This window comes from Triturus cristatus, chromosome 5_1 (genome assembly GCF_964204655.1).
Source record: "Triturus cristatus chromosome 5_1, aTriCri1.1, whole genome shotgun sequence".
NCBI lineage: Eukaryota > Metazoa > Chordata > Amphibia > Caudata > Salamandridae > Triturus > Triturus cristatus.
In genome coordinates, this window is record NC_140587.1 from 814,863,008 (window position 1) to 814,888,598 (window position 25,591).

At 43.7% G+C, this 25,591-nt stretch overlaps 1 protein-coding gene across 5 annotated transcripts in view; it reads left to right on the plus strand.

Moving 5' to 3' along the window:
• CEP192 (centrosomal protein 192) overlaps positions 1 to 25,591 on the plus strand; it is a 1,978,693-nt gene that overhangs the window by 94,736 nt on the left and 1,858,366 nt on the right. For all 5 annotated transcript variants that reach the window (XM_085605862.1, XM_085605865.1, XM_085605864.1 and 2 more), the window contains exon 3: positions 24,779 to 24,904. In XM_085605862.1, the coding sequence (XP_085461988.1) occupies positions 24,779 to 24,904 (126 nt within the window). The remainder of the gene's footprint in view (positions 1 to 24,778; positions 24,905 to 25,591) is intronic.

Genomic DNA, 25,591 nt, shown 5'->3' on the forward strand with positions numbered 1-25,591 from the left:
TTTCTGAGAGAGGCTTTTTTCGTGATAAAAAATTAACTAATGGAAAATCTAGTCATGTAATAAAAATCGTTAAGGAAATAAGAAACAGAAGTCCTTGCTAAGAACCCCTCTAGGTAGTTTATAGTATTTATGACGTACTTCTCAAGTGTGAGCGTTCTGTTATTATTTAACGCTGCACACACTCAGAAGTACCTTGGAGTTTGAATTCAAGGTTATCTCCTGTAAATTAGTACCATTTGACCAGAGCGAGCTTCTTGAACAGCTGGCGCTTGTTTGCTCTAGTCTTTGAAACCTGAGACGGAGGCAGCGGAGTCAGTCTCCTCTCAGCCCCAAACACGAACAACAGGAAAACGCTTGCGTATTTACAAGCAGCGTTACACGGACGATTATTCGAAGCCTTGCTTGAGGGAAGGTTATTCCAAACTAAAATTGTCCTTCATATTTAAAGAAACGCAAGGGAGTCTCGGCGTTAGTCACCATAGAACTTCCAAGTTCAAAGGTGACATAGGTACGCGTGAGCAGCAAATAAACGCGTTACCCCTAAGAACCTCCTAATTGTTTGAGGCGCTTTACTAGCTTAAAAAAGATAAAAAGAAGAGTCCAATTAAAACTCCAATAGGTCAGCACTTCCACCTCTTGGGCCTTAACGCTAATAAGTAGCCAACTAAACAATAGAGGAGTATTCTTGAACATTACTAAATAGAAGTCAGAATCGAAATCCCGGCAACTTTCATACAAGGCTTCACCAGATTCTCATACAGTGAGTGGAAAGAGAGGTGGGTTTAAGCGGCCACATACACACGATAGAATTAGAAAATACTCACCATAATTTTTTCTCTCGCCTCAGTATCGAATAGAAACCAGAGAGACACAACCTGTAAAAGAAAAGAATAGAGAACAGTGTGAAGACGTCTCCTCATACAAGCTACACATGAGAGAGATAGAAGAGAGGCAAGCCCAAAAACACTATCCTGGTAAGATAAGTTATCTATAGTTAAAAAATACAGTAAGTTATAAAAGCAATAAGGGCAGTTAATGATTTAAGATAAATGTTATAGCCTGAAGAAAAGAACAAAAGAAGACGAAGCAGACTTGGCAGAGTTTTTGGAGCTGTCTCTTCTTGTCCCATTCCCCTTTCCCCCCTGGGAACTTACCTGCAAAGGATATCTACAAATACCTAGCGGGAAGTTCTTAGAGGGGCATTGGTATCTAGCTTCAGTCTGCTCCTGTGCAGTCCGGTGCCCTTAGAAGACACCCTCTGACAACGAGCTGGAATTACAAACCGCATGGGAAAAAGTGGACGACAATGCTACTTTCAGCAAAGCTGCAAACGCCTCAGCAAAAAGGAAATCTCTGCTGGCAGATAAAAAAGTACTTAGCAAACGCCGGCACGGATGGACAGTTATTAACTCATATAAAACCTTAAGGCCTCAAGCTTATTTATCTGCTCATTTTAGCCAGCATATAAAGAGTTTTACGAATTTCAGAATGGGAATGCACGATTCAAAAGATCTGTATCCAACTTGGAAAAAGCCCCTTTTATCTGAGAACTGCCGATTATGTGGTTACAAATCAGAAACATTAATCCACTTATTATGTGCTTGTCCAGCAGTTTTGCCTGAAAGGAGACAGTGCTTAAAACTTATTTTTAATGCCTTGGAAATTCGTTTGAACAGGCAAGCGGTAATAAGATGGCTGGAGGGGACGTCCATCATCTTGGCCTGCCGCGGCGTCAAATACATGATAATGCTCAGAAAACTTTTATATCTTGCTGACACCGTCCAATCTGGATTGTAGCCATTTTTTTCATAATCCTTCCACCATATTAATTAAGTGGGCAGCAAGCCACGTCCCTTTGTAAGCTGAAATACACCGTAAAGTCAGTCATTATCATTAGGGTTTCGGCGTGTAACATAGCCGCCATGTAAGCACCGACTAGAAGGTTTTTGCGAGCAGGAATTATCGTAAATGTATTTAACGTAATGTAATGGTACTTTTGATACTCCTTGTAATTTTATCGCGATTTTATGTAAATATGATGGGGAATTGTAAAGATTTTAATTAATCAAATAATAAAAAATTGAATTGAATTGCCCAGTCAGCATGGCAGTACCAGACTGCACACAGGCTCTGCAATGGCAGATCTGAGACATACTTTTACAGGCTGCTTCTGTGGGTGGCACAGCCCACCAGCAGCATTTGGTTTACAAGACCTTGGCACTCCTGGTGCACTGTACTAGGGTCTGATAGGTAAACCAAACCAGCCAATCGTGGAATCACTAATCCATACATCCATTTACAATATGCACTTTAGCACTGATCAGCAGTGGTAAAGTGCCCAGAGTCATACAACCAACAAAAACAGGTCAGAGAAATACAGGAGGAAGGCAAAAAGTTCAGGGATGACCCTGCAAAAAGGGCCAAGTCCAACAACCACATTAAAAAGTGTTATTTTAATGGTGATGCGTGGTACTTGGCAGGGCTGGGTAAGGTGCACACACAAATACATGCCAACATACCCGATCAGGCGGGAGACTCCTGGTGGGAGGGGCCAAGGAGGCAATCTAGCCAGACCGCGCACACCAATTGACTACAGACACAAACAAACCATGTAGCGACATTCTACGAAGCATGCTTACGAAGGACTCGGCGCGATCACCATCTGTGCAGTGCGCGTCCTTGGAAATGGCACCGGTCTCTGGGAAACCCTGGTGCTCTGGAGTGGATGCCTGCTTGTGCCCCGGGGGCACCGTAGAATGTACACTTGTGCCCCAGCGGCACTGTAAAGTGCACGCTACACGAGAGCAATGTGGAAGACAGAGTTGCGCTGGAAATGCCAAGGCAAGGGGAACAGCTGTGCGTAAGGACTGCGTGTGTGGTGCTGCTCGTTCCCGAGCCAATACTCCAGGGCAGCGCTCGCTAAAATAAAATAAAATAAGAAAAAAAGCACGCGGTTGGTGCGCGCGATGGCAAAAGTGGAAGCGGCTGCAGCGTCACGTCTGGCGAGTGGTGTGCGATGTGCGTGCACCATGACGAGAGAGGAAAGCCAGATGGGGCCTCTGCTCGTATTTGTGCGCGTAACCGCACGCTCTATGCCACGCAAAGTTGTGGTTGGCTTTTTAAAGCCCACTCACTAAATGTCTCGCCAGAGCAGCGCATGCGCTGGCTCAGGCGAGACCTAAAAAACAACCAAATACGGTACAGTCAGAGCAAATTTGCAGTTCTCCGGGTAACAGCTACAGTGGGTTGGTGAAGTGCCATAAGACCCTCACTGCTGATAACCCAGCCATCCGCATGGCCACTCTAATAATAATTAGCGATGTCTGTGCCCAGTTATTTCAAGGAGTGGCTGCCTTGGTCTAATCACCGGATAGCGACTCCCACATCACCTGTCGCTACATTGTCGCTGGGTCCGGTCTCATGTCTATAGTTGGTTTAAATCTTTGCTAACGTGAACGGCTGCTTTTCTGCTGTTTAGTGGAGTTTGTCTTGTGTGCTTTAGTGGTGGAGTCGTCGATGTTCAGAATCGGGCAAGTCTTCTCCAGTGAAAGCGTTTGGTGTAGTGTGCCATCTAGACGGAAGATCAGTTGAAATTGGTGTCCCCAAAAATAAGCAACAACAATGCTCTGCAAGTGAGTGGTTGCTGAGCCGAAGTCACGTCGTTTCTGTAGAGTAATTGCCGCTAGATCCTGGTAGAGTGTCTGTGTGTGTGTCCCCTAAAGTGCATGGGTGTTTTTTGTGTTCCTTTCTCAGGATGTTTTCCTTTGACTGAAAGTCTTGGATACAGGCTAGGGAGCTGATTCAGAGCTAGGTGACCCACTTAGTGTGCTTGGTCAGTTTTAATTTTTAAATCTGGCGGAGCTTCCAATATGAGGAGGAAGAGATCTTTAAGGCGGAGAGAGAGGTCTGAACCTTCTGCTGTTGATGGCACTCCTTTAATGTGAAAATTATTCCGTCTTTACCCGTTTTCCAGGTACTCGGTATGAGCTTGCAAGTCACTCTGCTGTTCCCACAGGCTGATTATCTCCTGTTGTAGCTGCTACAATCAATCAATCATGGTTTGTTAAGCACGACTACTCACCCGTAAGGGTCTCAAGGCGGTGGGGGGGGGGTGCAGGTTCCAGTCCATCAAGGAGGGGGGCTGCTTCACTTCTTCTTCAGTTATTTTCCTGGTCTAAGATAGCTGAGACTCGCTTGAAAGATCTTGTTTAACAGCTTGGAGATCATCTCGTAAAGAGGCGAACAGGGCTTCCAGGAAGGAGTGAGTGACTGGTTCCTCCGTGGTTTTGCTTTCTTGCGAGTGAACCGTGTTGGTTGTTGGATGACAGTCCCCTGCAGGGGATCCAGTGGTTTGGTCAGTATATCTGTTAGTCAGATCCTTTTTAGGTCTCGCTGAGCCAGCGCATGCGCTGCTCTGCGAGAAATTTAGTGTGTTGGTTTTCAAAGTGCTGCCACAAGCTTTTGGTGGCCTAGCGCTTGCGTTCACGCACGCAGCCGCCATGTGGGTTTCTGTCAAGGCTCATTAAGCCTTGCGTGCCTCAATGAGCTTTCACTTTTGTGCTTCTCCTATAATACTGCTGAAGTAGTGAAAGAGGCAACGGGACTGATATTATTAATGTGTGAATGGCATTAATATAAGAGGATTACAGAGTATGCCAGGGAGTTCTTGAAGTCGGATTTTAATGTGTTTTTGTTTCTAGCATTCATCCAGTCTGATAATGTGATAGAAGTGCTGCGCTTTGACAAAGGAGGCCTGTCACAGGTAACTACACTCTTGCCTTCAATCAAACCGCCTTTGTTAAAACTAAACTGCATTAGAGCATTCTTTTAGCAGTATGCAAAGTTAGGTTAATCGCTAGACCTCTTTCAATGATGTCTCACAGTAATTGCTACATAATGTAAGCCGTACATTTGCTTGGAAGTGCAGCCAGAGATTTAAGTCATTTTTAATTGTGAGATTTGGTGTTGATGTTTTTCTATTTATTTTATAGTCGGAAAAGTAAAATTGCTGCAGAAATCGCAGTACTGTATTAAGAATTAACGTTAACTGCTAGGAAATATGTTACAACTTGAGAAACAGCAGCAAGATATTTTGAGCCTCATGGCCGCCTCTTTAGTGCTTTATATGCGTTTACAGTTTTGCACGGGTCAACTAGTAGTAAATAGAGCTGAACTAGAGAAACTTGGGCTCATATTTATAAATTGCATATTGTACGTTTGTTTAATTGACAATGCTGCTTTTTACTTTCCAATGGTGTACGGTTTAGCGATGTTAGACGCGCTTCATTTCTGTTAAGTTCTGTAGGTTTCACTTTAAACTGTGACATATTAGGGCAGGGCTTGAAAGGCTGTCACATGAGTTATGTTTGTGCAGTTAATGACTGGGCTTGTTCACTCCATCTAAGGCCCTCTCTAACAGCAAATCACCTCTGTCAGTCGCACACAAGCCTCAGGGAATTCAAACATCAGCAAGCGTTTTTCCCACAAGCCTCATGATCTAACTATTTACACACATCTTGGAATGTGGACTGTGAGATTGGGCTAGTTGCGCTTGCTTTAGCATCATTGGTCTTCACAAAATAATCAATGTACATATCTATTTGTGTAGCATCTTCTACCACGTAGTTCTTAAATACAGTTTTTGTCAACTGTTTTCTCTCTAAGTAGGTTTATATTTCAGAGGTGTGGAGACGGGCTGGTGGGCGGGGAACACCACATTTACAAATATTTATAACATGTTTTTGCCATACAATATTTGTATGGTACATTGTGTTTACTAATATTTGTTACATGTCATTCTTTGTTCTACTGTGTGCCAACTAGGGGCTTGTATGGCTTGATCTAAGGGCTTTGTATTAGCTTTGTTGCAGTGGAGAATTGGCCAGGTAAGTTAAGATTCAACAGTGTAATTCTACGATATCGTTATTACCTGTCGTGGAAATGCCATTCCACTACATATGCTTCTGGCCCTGGACGTGTTCTTAATCAGAAAAGACAACGTGGCATACCCATGCATCATTAACAGTTAATGGCAATAACTAAATAGCACAGAAAGTGTTACCTGTCCCTAGCTCTGAAAGTTTCCTACACTTTTGCACCCACTCTTAAATTAATATAGGAAAGCAATCTAACTAGGAGTGCTATTTTGATTTCAGCAGCTTGCGTTTTGGCTTTTTTAAGTAGTGTCAGAAGGACCAGTTTCCTTCAGTCTGAGGATTCGGTTGTCTTGATTAAGTCCTTGTGAAATTTTAGCTATGCTTGCAAATATCATGACATTTTGAATTATTTAATTTCTTGCTGATGGGAGGCTGATACTAGCAAAATAAATGTCTCACTTGAACCAGTCTCCTGCTAGCAACTCCCATCATTTGCTGATGTATGTCCTCGTGGGAAAATTTCATGCGAGATACTAGCAAAGCACAATTCCCACCATTTGCCTAATTTTGTTATAGTTTGCACAAACGTTTACAACAAGCATTGGCATAGCCAATAGGTCTCGCCTTTGGGACCTTATAAGTGTTTAGCCATGCAACACTTGATGTTGCACAAACGATATTGTGATGGATAACTAAACACTTATAAGGTCCCAAAGGCGAGACCTTATGGCTACGCCAATGCTTGTTTCGTATGGCCGATGCCATACCCTAGAGTATAGGGGAGCACTTAAAAATCCTCCTTTCTCTGCTCTAGCTGGCGTTGTCGTCCACTATGGTACATGCACATGCTGGGATATGCTGTGCAGCGTGTTGCAGATAACAATCTTTGTGTGCAAGCGAGCCTGAGCTGAAATAGAAAGGGTTTGTAGTTGAGTCTGCCCTCCCCTCCTGTGTGTCAGCTGATTCTACGGGCCTGGAAGCCAAGTTATTGTCGCCGCTTTTGAGCCCTAAGGTAAGTAGTGTACGTTCATTGTTGACGGTTGTGTTCCTCAGAAGCTATTGTGGAAGGGACTCGTCAGCACATCTCTAGCCGACCGTTTAAGGTTAAGTCTGCTAACCAAGTTCTAGGGTTAGCTTCACAAGTTAATAATCTTTAAAAATGGGAAATCTGAGCAGCAGTGGGGGAGGGCAGCCCCAGCTCCCTGAGTAAGGCTCCAGCAAAGCAGTTGTATCAGTGATCACGGCAGTACACACTCCTCATGTTCCCATGCTGTATTAGTGAGGGGCGGTTTTTAGCTGGCAATACCAGGTAGTGCTGGTTTGTCTCGTGGAGCCCAGGCCCCCATCCTCTGTATTCTCTTCTAAAGTAACTTTTATACAGGGCAGGTTGATCCTAGAGGAGAGTCAACGTTCTGGGGTTTATTTCTTATGAGGTGGCTTTGCGAGAGGCAGTCATCCCCACTTGTCCATAGAGATAGTGGCTCAGGCTGTTGCCACCGGAGCTTTGATGCTAGTAGGAGAGGGCACCTACAGCCTCCAATGTCCCACATAGGGCGCATCAGGCTAAACTGATCCAGCCAGGTTGTTCCTGTCCCTGCCTCTCTGCTGTACCAAGCGCCACCGACTCGGCTCCCCTCCAGGTCACAGGGGCAGAGCCGGATAGCTCTTTTGGGTCCGGGCCTGGCCCCTGATGGTGTATGTGACTCAGAGGCCGCCTTCTTCGGTATATGGAGGCCAGGCAGGAATCGTCACGTTTGTTATCAAGGCCCTCCCGGTTGTCCTTCGCTCATTCTCCATCACTCACTGTGATCACTCCGATGCAGGTCCGGGCCTTCCTTTCATCGGCCACTGTGGTCGAAGCGGATAGGTGGGGCGGATATGAGAGCCTTCCGGGGCTCCGCGTCGCATGTGGCAAATCGGTCAGGCCCCCGCTGCCCTGGCTCCTCAGCTGGAAATGATTCCTGGTTAAGTTCTCTTGAGGTCCCAGATGTGAGGTAAAATGCCAGCGAGGCTACAGGTGGGGGGGCACCTCATGGGCCGCATGCACTTATGCTCTGTGGCGGACAAGAAGCGGTCACGTCGCTTGCAGTGGGGATCACCTCGACTATAGCTATGGTGCGTGTAGTTACTGCCAACCTCAGTTCATTAATATTGAGGGCCGGGAGGTATCTGGACCGACAAGGCTTCTTCCAGGGGTGTGAGTGGATCGTAGCCCAGCTCCTCAGCAGTGATGCAAGGCAGCAGCCGCCATCTTGCCGCGTCCGAATCTCTCTCTCGGGCCTGGGCTCTTGTCCAGAATATTGTGTGGATCTGATGAGTCTGTTAAAGAATGCACCTCTATCGGTGTCTCTGAGAACCTTTCAGTACTCTCGGCAGGGCATTCGGAGCACTATATGTGGCTTAGGCCGGCGGTGGGGACGTAGAGACTGGGAAAGACATCCTACTCATCCCCCATCTTGGCCACGTCCCCAGTGTGCTTAAAGATCTTGATGTTAGGACTGGAAAAAAAGGATCCATCTCTCCATCTCCTTCTCCCTATCTCCCTCTCCACTTCTCTCTCCCCCTTTCTCCCTCTCCTAGATATGGGGCTCTCCAGTTGGCAAGTTGTTACCCTGTCCAAGTAGGGAACCTTCTTCCTAGTCCGGATAAGGGAGTTAACCCCTGCTCACCCACTTAGTAGCTTGACAAGAGCAGTCAGGCTTATCTCCGAGGCATTGTGTAATCCATTTACACATAACAGGCAGTAGTACAGTGAAAAAGCTACAAAAGGACATCACACTTTTTTGTTTTTTTTTACAACATGGTTTTATTGTTGACAACCAAGACAAAGAGGATGCCTCATCTGGTACCCAAAGTGTACATAAAAGCTGGCAAGTATGTATATCAACATTTGCAACATGTGCATGAAGTTGATCATGCAAGTAATGAGTTACAAAGAAAATTAATAACAGAAAGAAAACGAATAACTGCGCCATGTTGCCTCTGCTAAACAGGGAGAAATGTTGCATGTATAAGGAGAGTCCATGCCACCTGTAGGTACATCTAGCATGCACACTATGCGTAGTCCTGTCCACCGGATTCACATCACTGGGTCTGCAATATCAGACGGGGGGGCTCCAGATATATACCCCTATAATCAGCCCACCTTTTCCAGAACTTGTAGTGTTTCCGAGGGCACCCCCTCGCTTCAAAGACCCGGATTTCCAGGACCATACAGAAGTCCAAGCCCTTTTTCCATACCCCAAGTAGCGACGGGGATTCAGCTTTCCAGGCTTGGGCGATGTCTCTTTGCCATTGTAAGACCTAAAAATAAAAGATGACGCTTGTATCTGTTGCCATCCAGGTCTTCTGTAATGTGTAGCATGGCTAGTCTCGGGGAGGAGGGAACATCCCACCCCAGTACTTCAGATAGACAGGTAAACACTCCCTTCCAGCATCTCGATAGTGTAGAGCAGGACCACACTATATGTAAGAAAGTACCTTCCATGGACCCACAGCATAAACAATGGGGGGATGCAATTAGCCCAGCCCGCCACAATCTATGCCTGGTATAATAAGCTATGTGGAGATACTTAAACTGGATAAGGCGCAGGCGGGCCACGATCGCTCCACTGCGTGGAGACTCCAGGGCCTCCACCCAGTCATCTTCCTCTAGGGGGCCCAAATCCTGCTGCCACGCCTCTCTGGTTTTATGTAAAGAGGTGGGTGTGTTATTGGTAAGTGTACAGTATATTTTGTTTATCTTAAGATCTCTCAACTCACCCATAAAAACTTTAGCCGTATTTACGTTAGGCCGGATATTTTGGGGGGTAAAAGCATGTCTAAATTGTAGATAACGGTAGAATTGCGTGCGGGGCATATTGTATTCAGTTTGTATGTCGATAAAGGATTTAAGGGCGCAGCCATGTACAACTGTCCCCACCGTGTCTATCCCAATGGCTTTCCAGCCCCGAAAACCGGGCAATTGCGCCAACTGTGGCAGCTGCCCATTATTCCATAGTAGAGTTTCCCTGTTGAGTCTTCCCCCACCAACGCATCTGGCGGAGCGCAGCCCTCCAAATCCAAAAGATCATGACGGTGGCAGGTGGTAACACCTTAAGCAGTGCCCTTGAATAAAGAACCATGTGAATAGCATTGTCTCCCAGCAACCAGCGTTCTACGGCGTACTCCGGGTCTCCACGATTGCCATACCACCAGTCGTTAAGGACAAGGAGGTGTTAGGCTATGTAATCCTCGTGAACATCGGGGTAGTTACTCCGCCAGAGTAAGTAGACTGGAAACATGTCGTCAGCGCAACCCGGTTCCCCAGCTTCAAGGTCAGTACCTTTAAAAATGCAGGGTGTTGGTGGCCTCATGATGAGACTTGAGGAGCCGGCGTTGGCAGGCGTTTGATCTGGAGGTTGGGGCAGAAGTAGTTGGACCCTTGAAGTTGCACGCGTTGTAGATCGAATGTCGTGCGGTTGAAGTCAGGATTGCCGGAGTCAGAGCTGCAGTGTGGAGTGTAGCAGTGCGACGTGCGGTGCCCTCTGGTCACGGTGCAGGCAGCGGCTCAGTGACGGTCGTCCAGCAACGTCAGTGAGACTAGGGCTGCGATGTGAAGTGGTGCAGTGCCCACAGGTCACGGTGCAAGCAGCAGCTCTGTGGCGGCTTCAGGCATCGTCATCGTTGAGACCAGGTTTGCAGTGCGTAGTGCGGCGGTGCCCTCAGCGGTGCCTTCAGGACACTGAGCCGGCAGTGGTGTCGTTGATGGCGTTGGGTAGCTTTTTCTTCTATTGCAGAACAAAACACAGTCCTTCACTACAGGAGGTGGAGACAGCATTGTGCAGAGGAGACACTACCTATTCAGGTGCTAGTGAAAACTCCCCTCACCACTCAAAAGCAGACCAGGCCTATTCAGCCCAACCATGAGTCACCCAGAGAAAGGCAGGACACGCCTCAATCCCCCTTGTGGCTGTCTACAGTGAATGCACATCCCCAGCCCGTCACTCCAAACCCAGACAGGCCATACACAAACCAGCAGAGGCTCACAGAATGGTTAAACAAGAAAATGCCTACTTGCTAAAAGTGGCATTTTCAAACCCACAATTTAAAAACCATTTCCCTAAAAAGATGTCATTAAATTCGGAGTTCAGAGAGCCCAAAGTCTATTTCTCCCACTTGTCCCAATGGAGAGTTATAATTGTAAGATGTTGCAAAGCAACTTCCATGGTAGCCTATGGGACAGATAGCCTTTCAATCGTGAAAAACGAAATTGGCAGTATTTCACTATCGGGATGTCTCGCACACCAGGACATGTCCTACCATACACATCCACTACACCCTGCCCATGGGGATTCCTTGGGCCTTCCTGAGGGGTACCTTACATGTAAGAAAAGGGAAGGTTAGGGCCTGGCAAGTGAGGGGCATTTGTCAGGTCGACATGGCAGTAAAAACTGCGTGCAGACACTACAGTGGCCGGTCTGAGACCCCTTTGAAAGGCCACTTGTGTGGGTAGAACAAAAAGTGCTACAGACCCACTAGCAGCATTTGGTATGCAGGCCCTGGGCACATTTTTGGGAGTTAGTAGTAAACCAGATAAGCCAAACATGGAAACGCCAATCCATAAAAAGCAATTTAGAGTAGGAGAACTTGCACTTTAAAACTGGACAGCAGTGAGAAAGTGCGCATAGGCATTAAGCCATCAAAACTAAGTCCAACGCACCATTAAAGACAGGAGGCCAGAAAGCAAAAAGACAGGGTAAACACGCCAAAAGATGCCCGATGTAAAACTCTTCAAAAGGCATACCTGATGTATTTTGCTGACTTGCTCTTGAAAGATTCCAGAATTTGAACACAACAGAAATCTCTTCAGCGTTCAAGAAAAATTACAATGTGGGTTGGCTCACAATTTTCCAAATCTGAATACATGTTATGGACAACTCATGGTAGGAAAATATCTTGAGGCAGTTCATGTAAAAGAACTGTTTAAACAATTCACCTTGACCTTCACCAGAATGCCACAAACTTAGAAAGTCCTACATGTTTATCTGGTGTAGAATTTACAAATAAACATTTGTGCGGGTAACTTTTGAATGAAAATGTTGTTTTACTGGTAAATATCTGTAGCCTAGCATCTCTGCTCATCACTCTGGAGACGATGCCTACAATTTGTTAGATTTCACCACTGATGAAGTTTGTTGTGTCTAGCATAGCATTTTCTTTTGTCTTTTCTGGTAAAAGGGCAATATCAGCTTAGTGATTCTAATTTAACTAGCATATGTGCTGTATGTTCCCCTTTAATGTTATACCTGCAAGTCTGGAGAATCGCTCTGGGTGTACCATTACATTCAGTGAGGTTATATTCAGTTTGATACAAAGCAGGTATCAGGTTATCGTTCTACAAATGACTGAAGAAATTGGTGGTTCAAATCAATTTCACTTACATTGTCATTCTTATCTCTTCCTGTCTGATGCTGCCTCCTGAACTTCCAGCTGAAGATTTTCCTTTTAAATGTGCTGCTTATGCGTTTTAATTGGTTAAAACCTTTGTCACTCATCCCATATTAGTGGTTATGGTTTTCTGGAACTTTCTGCTTATTTTATTTTGCATATGTCAATCATTTATATTTGTGTAACAATCCCATAGGTGATTATTGCACTTGACATTTTTTTAAGTTAGTGTTCGTCAAATTGAATTGCTTTTTTCTCAGTTGGGAATATCAAAGTGCTACCTTTTGATAGTATTGAGTGTTTATAGGTGGAGGTAGTGAATTGCTCCATAATAAATCTAACGTATGAATTTATGCACATTCCTCTATACTGATTGAGGAAGTGTAATACGGTTTGGCTTTCTGTATAGCTTTAAATAAAACCATTGGTTTTTTTTAAACTGCGTTCTCCTGCATTTTACTTCAACCTACTATGATAATATCAACACTTAACTGACCGGAAGACCCCAGTCCATATAAAAATAGGTGGTCACTCTCGCCCTCCACCTCCCACTTCACATGCATGTGAACAAGCAGCTCAAAAAGCTCCCAATCCACCAACGAGCACTCTTCACTCACACATATAAAGCCTTACACAACATTGGCCCCAAGTAACTCAAACACCGCACAACCTTCCACAAACATACCAGACAGCTCCGCTCAGCCGAACACCTACTCGCGCGCACACACCTCGCATGTGGAGAACAAGATTCGGCTGTCCCGTGAGTAAAAAATGTGGACCTGGAGACACCTTCAGACCTCCGGGAGACTACATCGTCAATTTAAATACCTGGGATGCCTCACTTTTGTTTGAAAGTGACCGACAACCACAATTATATATTTTACCAATATGTATTCTCTCCAGAAAAGCGTGAACTGTTATTTTCCAGTCTTTCACTCAACATCAGGCCAGAGTGCGAGGTGTTAGTTATCGGAGGAAACTACTAAAATTGTTGTACATACTATGCATGTGATTGATCTCAGTAAGCGCCTTGCATGTAATATTGCTTACTATGAGCAATGGCTGACAAATTTACCTTACATTCATATTTTGTATATAGAAGAAATTTGAAATAATCATGACTAAACAGAAACGCTTGACAGTATAGTTTCTTTATTGCATAACCAGTTACCTCACCAGAGTGTAGGGATCACAGGTCAAAGTGATATTTAGTAACATCAGTATCACTTGTAAAAGTAACCATTGCACCCGTTTGCTAATGCCGGACCAGGTGACTTTGCCAATACCTGAAAACCTCTTTAAATCAAAATAAAATTGAGGTGAATTGAGAGACAGGAGTAATCCTAAGGGGCTGTATGGAATATGCCTACACCTGCCAGCCTCTGCTCATGACCACCACACATCCCGGACTCCTTCATGCCCAAGACTCACTCTGCTGCATCCCTGTTGTGCCTGGAGATGCTCCAGTCTAATTGCGGGTCACGCGGCGCACGAAGCCTGCACCTGCCAGCCTCTGCTCAAGGGGAGGAGGACCACACTCCCTAGACACTTCCAGGCCCAGGACGCACTCTGCCGCATCACTGCTGCACCCGGAGGTGCTTGAATCTTGTCGCGGGGCAGCCCGTCCTGCAATCTTAAGGTACTGTGACATTGTATTACAAGTTTATCCTTAATATAAAGCGGGGAATCCAAGGAGCTCAAGTGGCCCCTCAACTAATTAATCGAAACAGCTTTAAGACTGTTGGGTTCCAGTCATTCAACATTACAGACTACAATTAGTGGCAAGGAGTGATTGTGTAGTTCTGAAGGTGGCGCTACCAGGGGGCACCCAACTGGAGCCAAGGTATCATAAGCTCGATCAGTTGATTCTAAGTCTCTTGTCGTCTGCTCTCATTTGTACCTACTAATTCCAGGTCTAGGACCAGAAATGGGGAAGAGAAAATTTGCAGAGGGATGGAGGTGGCACAGGCGAAACCCACCAAAGCTAAGCGGGCCCATAGGAATGCTGGGTGCAATTGTGTTTTAGATCGTATTGACAACTAGCTGGTTGAATGTGAGCAAATTTTGGATCCGCCTGTGCCGGTCTCCTCCCGTAGCCCGAATGGTTCTAAACCGACGTCACCAAAATGCATCCCTGCAATGTTTAGCAAACTATCACTCGCAGTAGCAAGTCTCTTCTTGTAACTCATGCAGCCCAAGGCCTACTGGACACTGATCTTACCCTTAGCAACAGGCTTACACCTCTCCAAACATTGTGCCACAACCAAGAGGCGAGGAAGGTTGCGGTGTGAGGAATGGGAGACAGGAAGGAATGGTAGATAGGAGTGACAATGGTGGTGAAGTTGGAGGTGATACATCTTGTAAAAGGTTACCCTTGCCCGACTCTTCTGTATCTAAGATTATAGGCGACTTGAGGGCAGAAGTTAGCATGCTGAAATCGGCAATTAATTAACTCTCAGGACAGATCAAGCTTTTATTAGCCAGAGGCGAGAGTGGCATTCAACCCCCACCCAAACCCCTACTAATCATGCCAACTCAACCTATCCAGGGCATACTATGCCCCAAATACTACCTTTGCAAACTGATACTGCAATCCATAAGTGTAAGGCTGTTGAGAAGACTACAGAGATCCACAGGGGTTAGTTTACCCCACGTGCAAGCCACTGGTGGTCCATTGATGCAATGGGCCTTCTCCCTCAGACAATTCTATAGATCTTATTGCAACCCATACCTATTTATATGATTAATGTACCCAAGGCTTCTTTATTTCAAAAGTTTGAAGGGGAAAACTCCCCCATAAACAAAACCATTCACTGATTACGCCATGTGAGGGATTGCTGCTTAGTCATTAGAGAGGATATCCTGAGAGCCAGAAGGGTATCCTGTCCAAACAATTCTACAGACTGTATCGAACTGTGTCTGCCTGATGGGAAGATGGCTCATAATTTGATAGCCTTAGAAGCTAGATCTAGTCCTCTCTCATCCACAAGCATTCAATTTAAGTATAGATTGCCACAACATTCCTCATCTGTTGCCCATTCCGCAGTTTCCCATCTTGGTTTAGATTCTAATCTGGCAGCAAATGATTGACTTCAGCATTCAGGCACACACTTAACCTCTAACGTTTTCACTGGCAGATCGGTCCACTATTCATAAAACACAGACTTCCAAGGAAGGCTGCCTAGCGCAGCACTATCTACATATCAAATAGAGCCTCACACGCAGGCAGGAAATCCCATAGATCAGTTTTGAGCGAATCTCACAAATAACCTGGTAGAGTCAAAGTTCAGCAAGCTCCAACTATTGTCATGGAATGTGGCTGGGGTGAGGTCGAAAATGGCCCTCCAACCTTGTGTTCAATATATTCAAACCATTCGATATTTCTATACTTCAGGAGAGTTGGAGCACCTCTTCTATTCATTTTCCAGGCATTGTAACTTTCTTTCGACCAGCGCGCTCTAACAAGCCCGGCCGTCCTGCGGGGGGATTATTAATTTGGGTAAGAATTGCACTCATTTGTACAATCAGAGAGCTCCCGTTTAGCAGCCTAAAATGTTTTGCTATCCAACTCAAAGGCCAGAATGGCGCACCGCTGGACATATATAATGTCTATGCTAGAGGGACCAGGGCAGGAAGGAGGTCAATTACTATACATGAGTTGGAAGTTCGAATGGGAGATAGGATTACACTGTCAACCTTGATTGTAGCTGGGCACTCCAACGTTACTTTTGAACCACTGGAGAGGGAGGATGTCTTTGGAGCAAGGGAAGTTGATGAGCAGTGGCAAGCACCCCACCTTGACCTACCCCATATTAAAAAATGGTCCCAAGTGACTCTCCAGCTTAACGCCCATTCCCTGGAGTTTGGATTAAGGGCGGCCAATGGCTGCACTATCTCAGACAAAATGGGTGCAAATACTATTAATAGGACCAGCAACATAAGCTGTATAGATTATTTCTTCTTGGATCTAAGGCTATGGCCCAGGATCATCGATATGACTGTGGGTTGTACCACAGAGCGCGATCATAATGCCCTCCATCTTACTCTGGGGTCTCCGTGGGAGGGTCCATTCAATTCTGTAAAATCTGTTATTGCTTCAAGGGATTTAATCCCAACAAATGATAATCGCCGTCTTAAATGGCCCCAGATAGCTATGGACTTTTAAACTTGAATTAATTATGCAAAACCTACTGAGAAGCACAGCAGAGATGCAAAGCCTAACAAGCCACCAGGGAGGGCTGGAAGAGCTTGCTGCCTGTCACACTCGCCTCTTTGATCAGATGGCCACTTATTTTGTCGAACCCTCATGTCCAATTAATTCCGGTCTTGAGCCAAAATCTCAATTTGCCTGGAGTGCAGAGCCCTCGGGCAATCAGAGCAAAGAATCTGGCCATAGTGGGAGCTTTGAGGAGGTACTACAACTCTGCTCAGGTGAGAGCAAAAAGGGACTGGGACGACAGTAGGAGGAGACTGATCGGGGAGGCCTGTGCCAAGAAAGATTTGCTGACATTTTGGTTTCTTGTAACTAGAGGGGTCACTTATAGGCCACCTTCTCCGTTCAACAATATCCCCATCTCAGCATGGTTTGACCATTTTGCTCTATTATATTCAGGCCTTGTGCCTTGGCCCTCCAAGATTCCCCCCTCGATTTAGTTTGTCACAGCTAATGACTTTTTTCCCATAAATGATATCAAGTCCTGCATTAAATTGTGAAGGCCAAAACCCCTGGACACAATGGCATTCCGGGTGATGTATTTGTACAGGATAGTTAGAATTGGGCAAACTACATCTTGGCCTTATCTAATGCGATAGGAGAGGGAGCTCAAATTCCCAATTCATGTAAGGGAGCCGTGGTGATGTGTGTTTAAATAGGGTGATAGATCTTTACCCTGTAACTACAGACCCATCAGTTTTATAGATTGTGTTCATAAGGTGTTTGCTTGTGCATTCCTTGCAAAGGTACCGGACTGGATGAGCGAGCGCAACATTCTGACTCCCTTTTCAAGCGGGCTTTAGACAAAAACTAAGTACTATTGACCAGGTGTTCTGTTTTCTTCTTTTATCTTGGGAGACAGTAGCCATTGGTCGGGGGAGCCTTTATGTAGCCTTTATAGACTTAGACTGCCTTCAATCTCGTCCCAAGAAACAAACTGTGGCAGGTCTTAAAAGATATGGGCCTTCATTTGGAGATTCTATCCTTAATTATTCGCCTACATGAGGCTATCTTTGCTAGAGTCCGATGGGGCCCCCAAGGCCAACAAACCGATTTAATAAAATTTCTGAGGGGGGTACGCCAAGGTTGTGTATTGGCAACTCCACTCCTCTCCCTCTTTGTGAATGGTGTTGTCCAGTTTCTTTCTGATGTCCCAGCAGACGCCCCTACTTTAGGGGGACGGGGGCAAAAGTGGTAACATTATTCGCTGATGACACACTGTTAAATTACTATTAAATTGTTTCGAAGCCTTTTGTGATTCTAGAGGATTAGAGGTCAACACCTCTAAGATGAAGCGCTTATCCCTTAATCCCCACACATTTTTTTGGGGGTAAACTTTCATTAGGACGGGTTCCACTAGAAAGGGAGAGTACCTTTTGAATACCCGGTAATCACCCTTTCGTATTATTTGTCTTTGAAGCCTTACATAGCTAAGTTGATCCTTAAGTACAGGCAAACGGGGGCTTTGACAAAAGAACACAGCACTTTGTTTAGCAAACCAGTGGCAGCACCACTCCTGATCGATGATTCCAAGGCAGTGGGCTCGGCTCTCTATGGAGCTGAACTCTGGGGCTTCGAAGATTTGAGGTTGCTGGTTTTGCTACCCCAGAGTACGCCACTCCACCCATTAAGGTTGGATTTGGGTAGGTTTCCTATTGTAGAGAAGGCTAAGTTACGCCTTTTACTGTTTTGGTTACGCATTAGGTCCACTCCTGAATTGCTTTCGTATGCCACTGCGATTATGGAAGTTAGCGCTCTCGATCGCTCCAAGAAGATAGTTTGGATTTGTAAAGTGAAATCTCTGCTTACAGCAAGAGGGCTTGAGGGCTATTGGGATGTAAAGAATCCAGCACTACTCCCCAGCAAAGATTTAGTGAAGAAGCTGTACTGGGATTAGTTAATGCAGGCCTCATGTTCCCACTTATCAAGGGGGCGTTTAACTATGGAGTTTTAGGATTTAAAACTTACCAGTTCAGCTGAACAATACTTGGGATATCATCACGATACCCCAGGACAGGAAACTCTACATGCAATTTAGGTTTGGTTCTCTTCCCCTAAGCTCTTTAACGAGTTCTTGGCAAAAGTCTTCTACACTCTCCCAGCCTTGCCCTATTTGCGTTACTGCAACAGAGTTGAGTCAAGGGACCATGTACTTTTTGCTTTTCCACTGTACTCGTGTCTGAGAGCTAAATGGCTTAAACGTATCTGTAAGCTATTGAGTACACATAGGAGTGGGGAAGCTCTCTGCATCCTTAAATCTGATTCTAGCTCGGTGATTGTTTGCTCAGTTGCAATCAGAAGGAAAATGTTAAAAAGAGCATGATTGTTGCATATCTTAATTTTTAGGTTTCTGATTTTGTTTTCAATTGGCTCCCTGTTTTTTTTAAATTTTATGCTAATACCAAACGGTCATGAGTTTAGTGCATTGTATGTCCTAGTTTAACATGGCGGACCATGACGTCCTTTTGGAGTAGGCATAGGTCTTTGTTACACTAGACTATATATGCATAAAAACATATATTTTAATTTTAGATTAGGGATTAATCAATATTTTTTTGGTCCTGGCTATTATTGTATTCTTACTGGCTTTTTAGTGTTTCTATGTATTGTATTTTATTTGTACTTTTATGGACCTGAGACAGAAATAAAGTTTTATGATGATGATGTATGGAACATGAGTTACTGTAGTTTATCATATGGGCATAAGTGGCTGAAAATGGCGTTGCTCTGCTTATTTATTTTGAATACTTTAATTTAGTTTTCAAAATAACACGAATCCCAAAGTCCCTTGACTGACTGAATATTTGTCCTAAACTTATTATAGAATTTAACACATTTACTTCATTATCTCCAAGATCTTCCATCTCTTACAGGGTATAGTGCCCCTATGGGTGTATTGAAGGGGTGTTAAAGAGTAAGGTATTTCCTAAATATCATTTTAGAAATATAAAAAATGTCATGCATAGCATGGTTTGGGTTTGCTGTTTTAAAAAATAAATATTTTAAATGCCTTTGATTTCATTAATTAGATTCAAACTACTCCTCAGTTATCTTATATTCTGCCAAGATCGCTGTTTAATATTTGCAAGACAGATGCGCTACAAATGTCATAATTTTAATGGCTAAAAAGTTAAAACTTTAGTATAAAAGTTTTTCCAATTAAACGACATGTGTATCTCCTATTCCGACCTTGTTTCTTGCAACAGTTATTTCTGGGCTTTTATTTTTGGACCGGCTCAAGACTGGAAAAATACGTTGCTGTAAATATAATTGTGATATGACACCTATTTTGTTGCTGCTTCACATGCTGCAAGTTATTTTAAACTTGCTCAAGTTGATGCGTATTGTTTCTGGCTTCTTATGCTGCACTTCCAGCAGTTTTATATAATCACATGCTTGCCCTCCATTTTTGCATTGTTTGTTCCCTATAATGGGTTCCTAGTCAGAACCTGGTTTTCACTTGAAGTTCACTATTGCTCAGTTAGAGCTCAATGCTTGTAGCAGCACACCATTTGTACTGTTTTTAGCGCAGCTGCCTTTGTGCCACTGCATTGAGTGTTTGATCACCTGCAGTGCTCATTTGCTCCAGAAAGCTGCTATTACTGGAGATCTGCAGAGAGCGTTAAACACCTTTGATGTGTAATCTGTTGTGTTTGTCTATTCTTGGTAATTTATTTCTGGTGCCACCTATCTTTGTCTTCAGTTAAAAATTACATTTAATTTAAATGAATAAGTTACCAATACAACTAAAGACACTGATCAATCTATGTGGAGACACTGTTGATTTTTGATAACCTCAATGGATGTTGATTTGAGGAAGTGAAAGTCTGCTTAGCATTAATAGCCTCCAAAGAATTGATAGATTAGAATATTGAAGCCAAGCTCAAGAGCAATTTGTTATAGCTGGTATTATTGTCATTGAAAATCCTTTCACCAAGAGCCTTGTGGATATCTGCCATGCCTATGTCAAGATAGCAAACCAGTCACTCAAGAAAATTTAAATCTAGGTCCTAGGACTTAAGATTTCCGTGAAATTGCTGCTGGAAATTTGAATGTGTAGCACCCTTGAACATTTTGATCATGAGTAGAGACAGTGCTACCAGAACAATGTTATTCCAATCTGATTTTAGTTGGCACTAAATGCATTTTCCAAGGTTATGGCAATATTGTCAACTTACCAGAAGTCAGAAAAATAATTTGTATATTACACTTATTAGGTTAAATAGACTGTCTGGTGCTTTTGTAAAGTGCCCTTAACACAGCTTTACCCAGCAGCGTTGTCATTTGATGGAAAATGATTTTCATTTTGTGAGGCACCTCAATTTAAATAATCTGCTACATAGTCAAAAGTTGCATGTGTCCCTGATAATTTCTTTCTCTTGTCCGTTCTCTTAGCGTCTTACGTCAGTAGTAAAGTTCTCACAAACGGTTCTGAATTTTATAAGTTTGCCTTATGAATAAAACTGCATGTATAGTACAGCTGAACAAAATGTGCATTGTAAACATTAGCCAATAGGTATCAGCAAGGCTGAAAAATTGAACTGATGGGTTCCATCAACATTTCATGCTGTGTAACTATTTTAATATAATTAGGTATATCAATGTTCCCCAATACGTACTTTCTCATCTTCTTGAATGTAAGAACACATGGTTCTCTAGATTTAACTCTTATTATACATTTCATGATTGATTAATGCCGCTTGTACCTATTCAGGCACAGGTGCTTTGATTGTCAGACTACGTGCTCTTAGTCGTCCTATTCACACTGATCCATAACTTATATAAATCATGTCAAGTATAAAATTGCAGTACATGTAGTAACTCCACGAGTCTCCGTGAATGAGTCTTTCAAGGAGTCTTGAATAAAGACATTCATTCAATTAAACTTGTTATTGAGTTTCCCCTGTGTAATATACAAAACATGTTATTATACTCTACTTGGTTTCATTTGACCTAAAACAGAAAGGTCTACCCATCTTAGAGCTAACTTCTCTCACTAATTGGCGTCATTTGCGACTCTCACTAACATTTAGGATATTTGAAGAAATAGTCATCACAAAACTCAGTTTTGATATGTGTAGGGTCTTGTAGTTTTGACTCTTTCTTGAGATTTGATAATGGCCTATAATATGGTATGATACAAAAAAAATAAACTTGTGGTATTTCCCCTCCTCATGATGGGCCTGCCTTATTGAAACTGTATGATGTCACATCCCTTGCTGGTTATGTTGCAGAATGGCTTCTTGAACAAGTAAGTAGATCGTCACCTTGACAACCTTTCACACATTCATCATTTCAGGGAGTAGGGAACACAAAAGTCACTCTCTTTTGCTCAGAAATAAACAATTCCCATTGGAACACAATCTCAATCATAAGCTGGAAGTAACAAAATTAAACTTGCATCCCTGCATTGAATATTAATGGATTGTGTTGAATTGTGGAACTGTCATGATGACCACAGTTAGCCACTTTCATATCCTTATTGCCAGAAATCGTGGTTGCTGGCTTCTAATTTCCATGGCATTAATTTATACTGATGTCCTGGTCTTCCTTCAGTATTGCTGGTGAGGAATTGCCTGCAGGCAGGACTGGAAAAAAAGCTTCTTAAAAAGAATAGTCACTTGAAAGTTGGAGCAGGTTTTTCCCCCATTTCAGGCAGAGGATGCTAGTATCTGCTTTGGTAGTGCTTCCCCCTCTAGGACCATACTCTACTGACCTTGTTTCCTTAATGTTGTGTATTTTGTCCACATTTTGGAATTTGACTGTATTTGCATGTAGTTGTTTTGCTTTGCAGCCTAGGTTGTTTTTGACTGTCTTAAGGCAGTGAATTGCATGTAACAGTTTTCAGTGTTAGAACCTCTCAAGGCATGTGAGTCCTGTTTGTTGAACTGTCATCTAGTTTTATCACTTTAGGTACCTAAGGATTCATTTCCTGAAGAAAGGGGGCTGTGCAGGGGGCATGGGTAGCTGTAAGGTAACTTTGCTTTGTTCCTCATCTGCTGGTAAGGTATTTACTGAGAAACCTAACTACTAGTCCTTTTTTCAGTTCGGGCACGATCCAATAAATGCCTCCCAGTGCGACAAAAAACCCAGAATATGAAGTCTCTGCCACAGTGCCTGTTGAGCCTGGCTAGCTCACCTTCACGCTTTAATTATTATTTTTTTTTTTTAAATTTGTTTTAGTTTCAACCAAAGTACTGTTAACAAGATCCACATTCCATTACCATAGATCAATACCAAACCAGCGCCTCCAGCCCACCCCACCCCCCCCTTAGGCAGAAGAAGCCAAGATCAAGTACATTGACAAAGTAGAAACAACCCACTATTATACAGAGGCAGAGTTGTCTAATGAGGTTACAAGTGGAAACAGCCGATGAGGACCCCTCGAGCGGGCCCAGTAAAAACCATTCACCGTGGAGGACGAGGGAACCAAAGTTACAGCAAGTACATGAGGACACGAAATGCATATATATAGTGTCACTGCAAGTCTGGCCTTGTCAACAGGTACGTGGTAAGCGGAGCCCAAAAGTCTCTGGGACGAGAGGTTTCAGGTAACTCTTCTTCATAAGCCAGTAATTGAGTTTTACAATAAAACAACTCACACAGCCATTTTTTGATTGTCGGAGTATGTTTTGAACCCCAACATTGTGCCACAGCGCTCTTGGCAAATAAGGTAGATACAGCAACAATGCGTCTATTACATGGCTTTAGGCGGTTCATACGCTTTGTTTATTATTCTTTTAATATCAGTGTAACTTAATGTATTGCACGAATTGCACTGGCTCCTGTTGACTGAAATAGAGTTGTTAGGATCCAAAGAACTTTAAAAAAACTACTTGTTTAATATATCATTGTTCTAACACACATCTTCAGAAAGGTGAGCTGCTTTTACAAGTGTAGCTGTTTTACCACGGTCACATAATTGCCATAGTTGCTGTTTAATTTTGTGATGTTTGTTGTGATGCAGTTGATTATTTACATTGTAATTTTGTTGTGTTGAGAAGGAAGTGTATAACAAGGGGGGACACTGTTCCCGTCCGTATCTGTGGCTTGGAAGTTGTCTTTGGAGTAAGGGTAGATTTTCTCCCTTTCAAATCTCTTCACATCCTTCTTAAGTTTAGAAATCTTCTGTTGAAGGAGATATTCACGATGATCATTTATCTCGGTGTTGATATCAGCAAGGCGGGATTTAAAAGCGGAGATGTTAATCCCTGCTTTAAGAGATCTTGATCTTGATGATCAATGCTTCCGACAGGCGTTTAGCTGTGCTGATAATTAGGCTGAGCCAATCGCAAGTACATCTCCATGAGATTTAGCTCCAATCCTTTCTAAAAACCGGATCATCCAGAAAACATACGTGGTGCTGTACGTACGAGTCCATTGGGTGCAGCGTTGGCTCGGAGGTATTCTGTCATTATCTGGCCATGTAATGCCACCTTGACCTGTGCTTTTTTCAGGGACGCCAGTGAATTCCAGTCTCCCTGAAGGCTTGTGCCTGCCATGTTACCATCCGTATCAAGTAGTGATGGAGCCTTTAAGATTTTGGATACAATGTCTTTGCCGTAGGCTAAGCCTACATTATCCCCCATAGTTGAAGTGGTCATGTTTGGGTGTGTAGATGTAAAAGGAAAGCGAAAGAGGGACAAGAAAGGGAAAAGATAGAGGAGGGTCTCTGGGCTGAGCCGCCGTGCTAATGCTAGGTCGAAAATGAAGAAAGGGGTGGGGGGGGGGGGTGGCAGGAGCCTATTAAGGTCCAGTGTCCGTGCTCCACAGATAGACATATAACAAGGGAGGACACTGTTCCAAGAGCTTTCGCCCAGTGATGAAACATGACTCCCTTCGGGAAGTGTGAGGGCTAACCAGCGAGGCAAGACCTTACCCGCCCCTTCGGGACTAGCTCCTTGAGACCGGGTATGCACATCTGCCTCTCTCCTTCTTTTTTCCTAAATCTCTCCCTCTCTCTCCTATTCTCCCCTTTTGATGAGTGGGTGATAATACACACCCTACTCTTGGAACAGTGTCCCCCCTAGTTATACATCTATTTTAGGAGCACGGACACTGGACCTGAATAGGCTCCTGCCCCCCCCCCCCCCCCCCCACATCCCCTTCTTCATCTTTGACCTTGAGAAGGAAGTTGCCTTAATTTGAATTATTCTACTTCTAAACCCTATTTTTCTGTGTTTTCACAAACATTGTTTCCATTTAGTTTAATGTGCATGCTATTTCCCCCGTCATAAAATGCTAATTTCTTTATCTTGAGGCATCTTGATGTTCAAGCATCATATTTGGAAGAAAGGACCCCATTAAGTTCCTCTGAATCTGATCCCAAGAGTGTGTTGGAGTCTTGTACGGAAGAGAAATGTGACATCAACTTTAAAGATGACAAGTAAGTACCTTCCTATTATTGAAGTGTTCAAAGATTTGCTTGCTACTGTTTAAAGTTAATGCCTATAGAATAGTTCCTTGTACACTATTTACTTCCCTTCCGACCTGCCCATACAGTTAATTTATTCTTACATTTGCCTATTTTTGTCATTTGTAACCTTCATATGTGTGCTTTAACTTCTGTCTTAGTTTGAGTCCATCTAGAAGTAGTAGGGTTTTTTGCCAAATGAATAGAGACTGCTTGTGTGTTTTACAGCAGAGGCTTCTTCATGATGTTTGCATATATTTCCAAAGGGCAAATTCATGGTGAGGCTTCTGCCCAGCTTGCTGATTTTTTTTATTTTCTAACATTTGATTTTCTGATTGCTAAGTAGAATATTGACTTCCTTTTGCAGAGCATGGGTTCTATTGCAATTAAACTTCTTATGGGTGATTAGAGAACTTTCAAACTGGCGAAACATAAGTTCCCATTTGCAGTTGCATTTAGTGCAAGAGCTAATCCAAAATGTTTCATTTATCGGATAATTTTTAAAAAGAGGCCAAACGGTGCATATTACACCTCCAACCTTCCAAGAAATTGACAAAAGATCTTAACAGAGTTCTGCTTGGCCCCTTATGTTCGAGTCCCACACTCGCTGGACTGGACTTTCGCTAGCGTTTTTCTGGAGTTTCCCGCACTCCGTTGCTC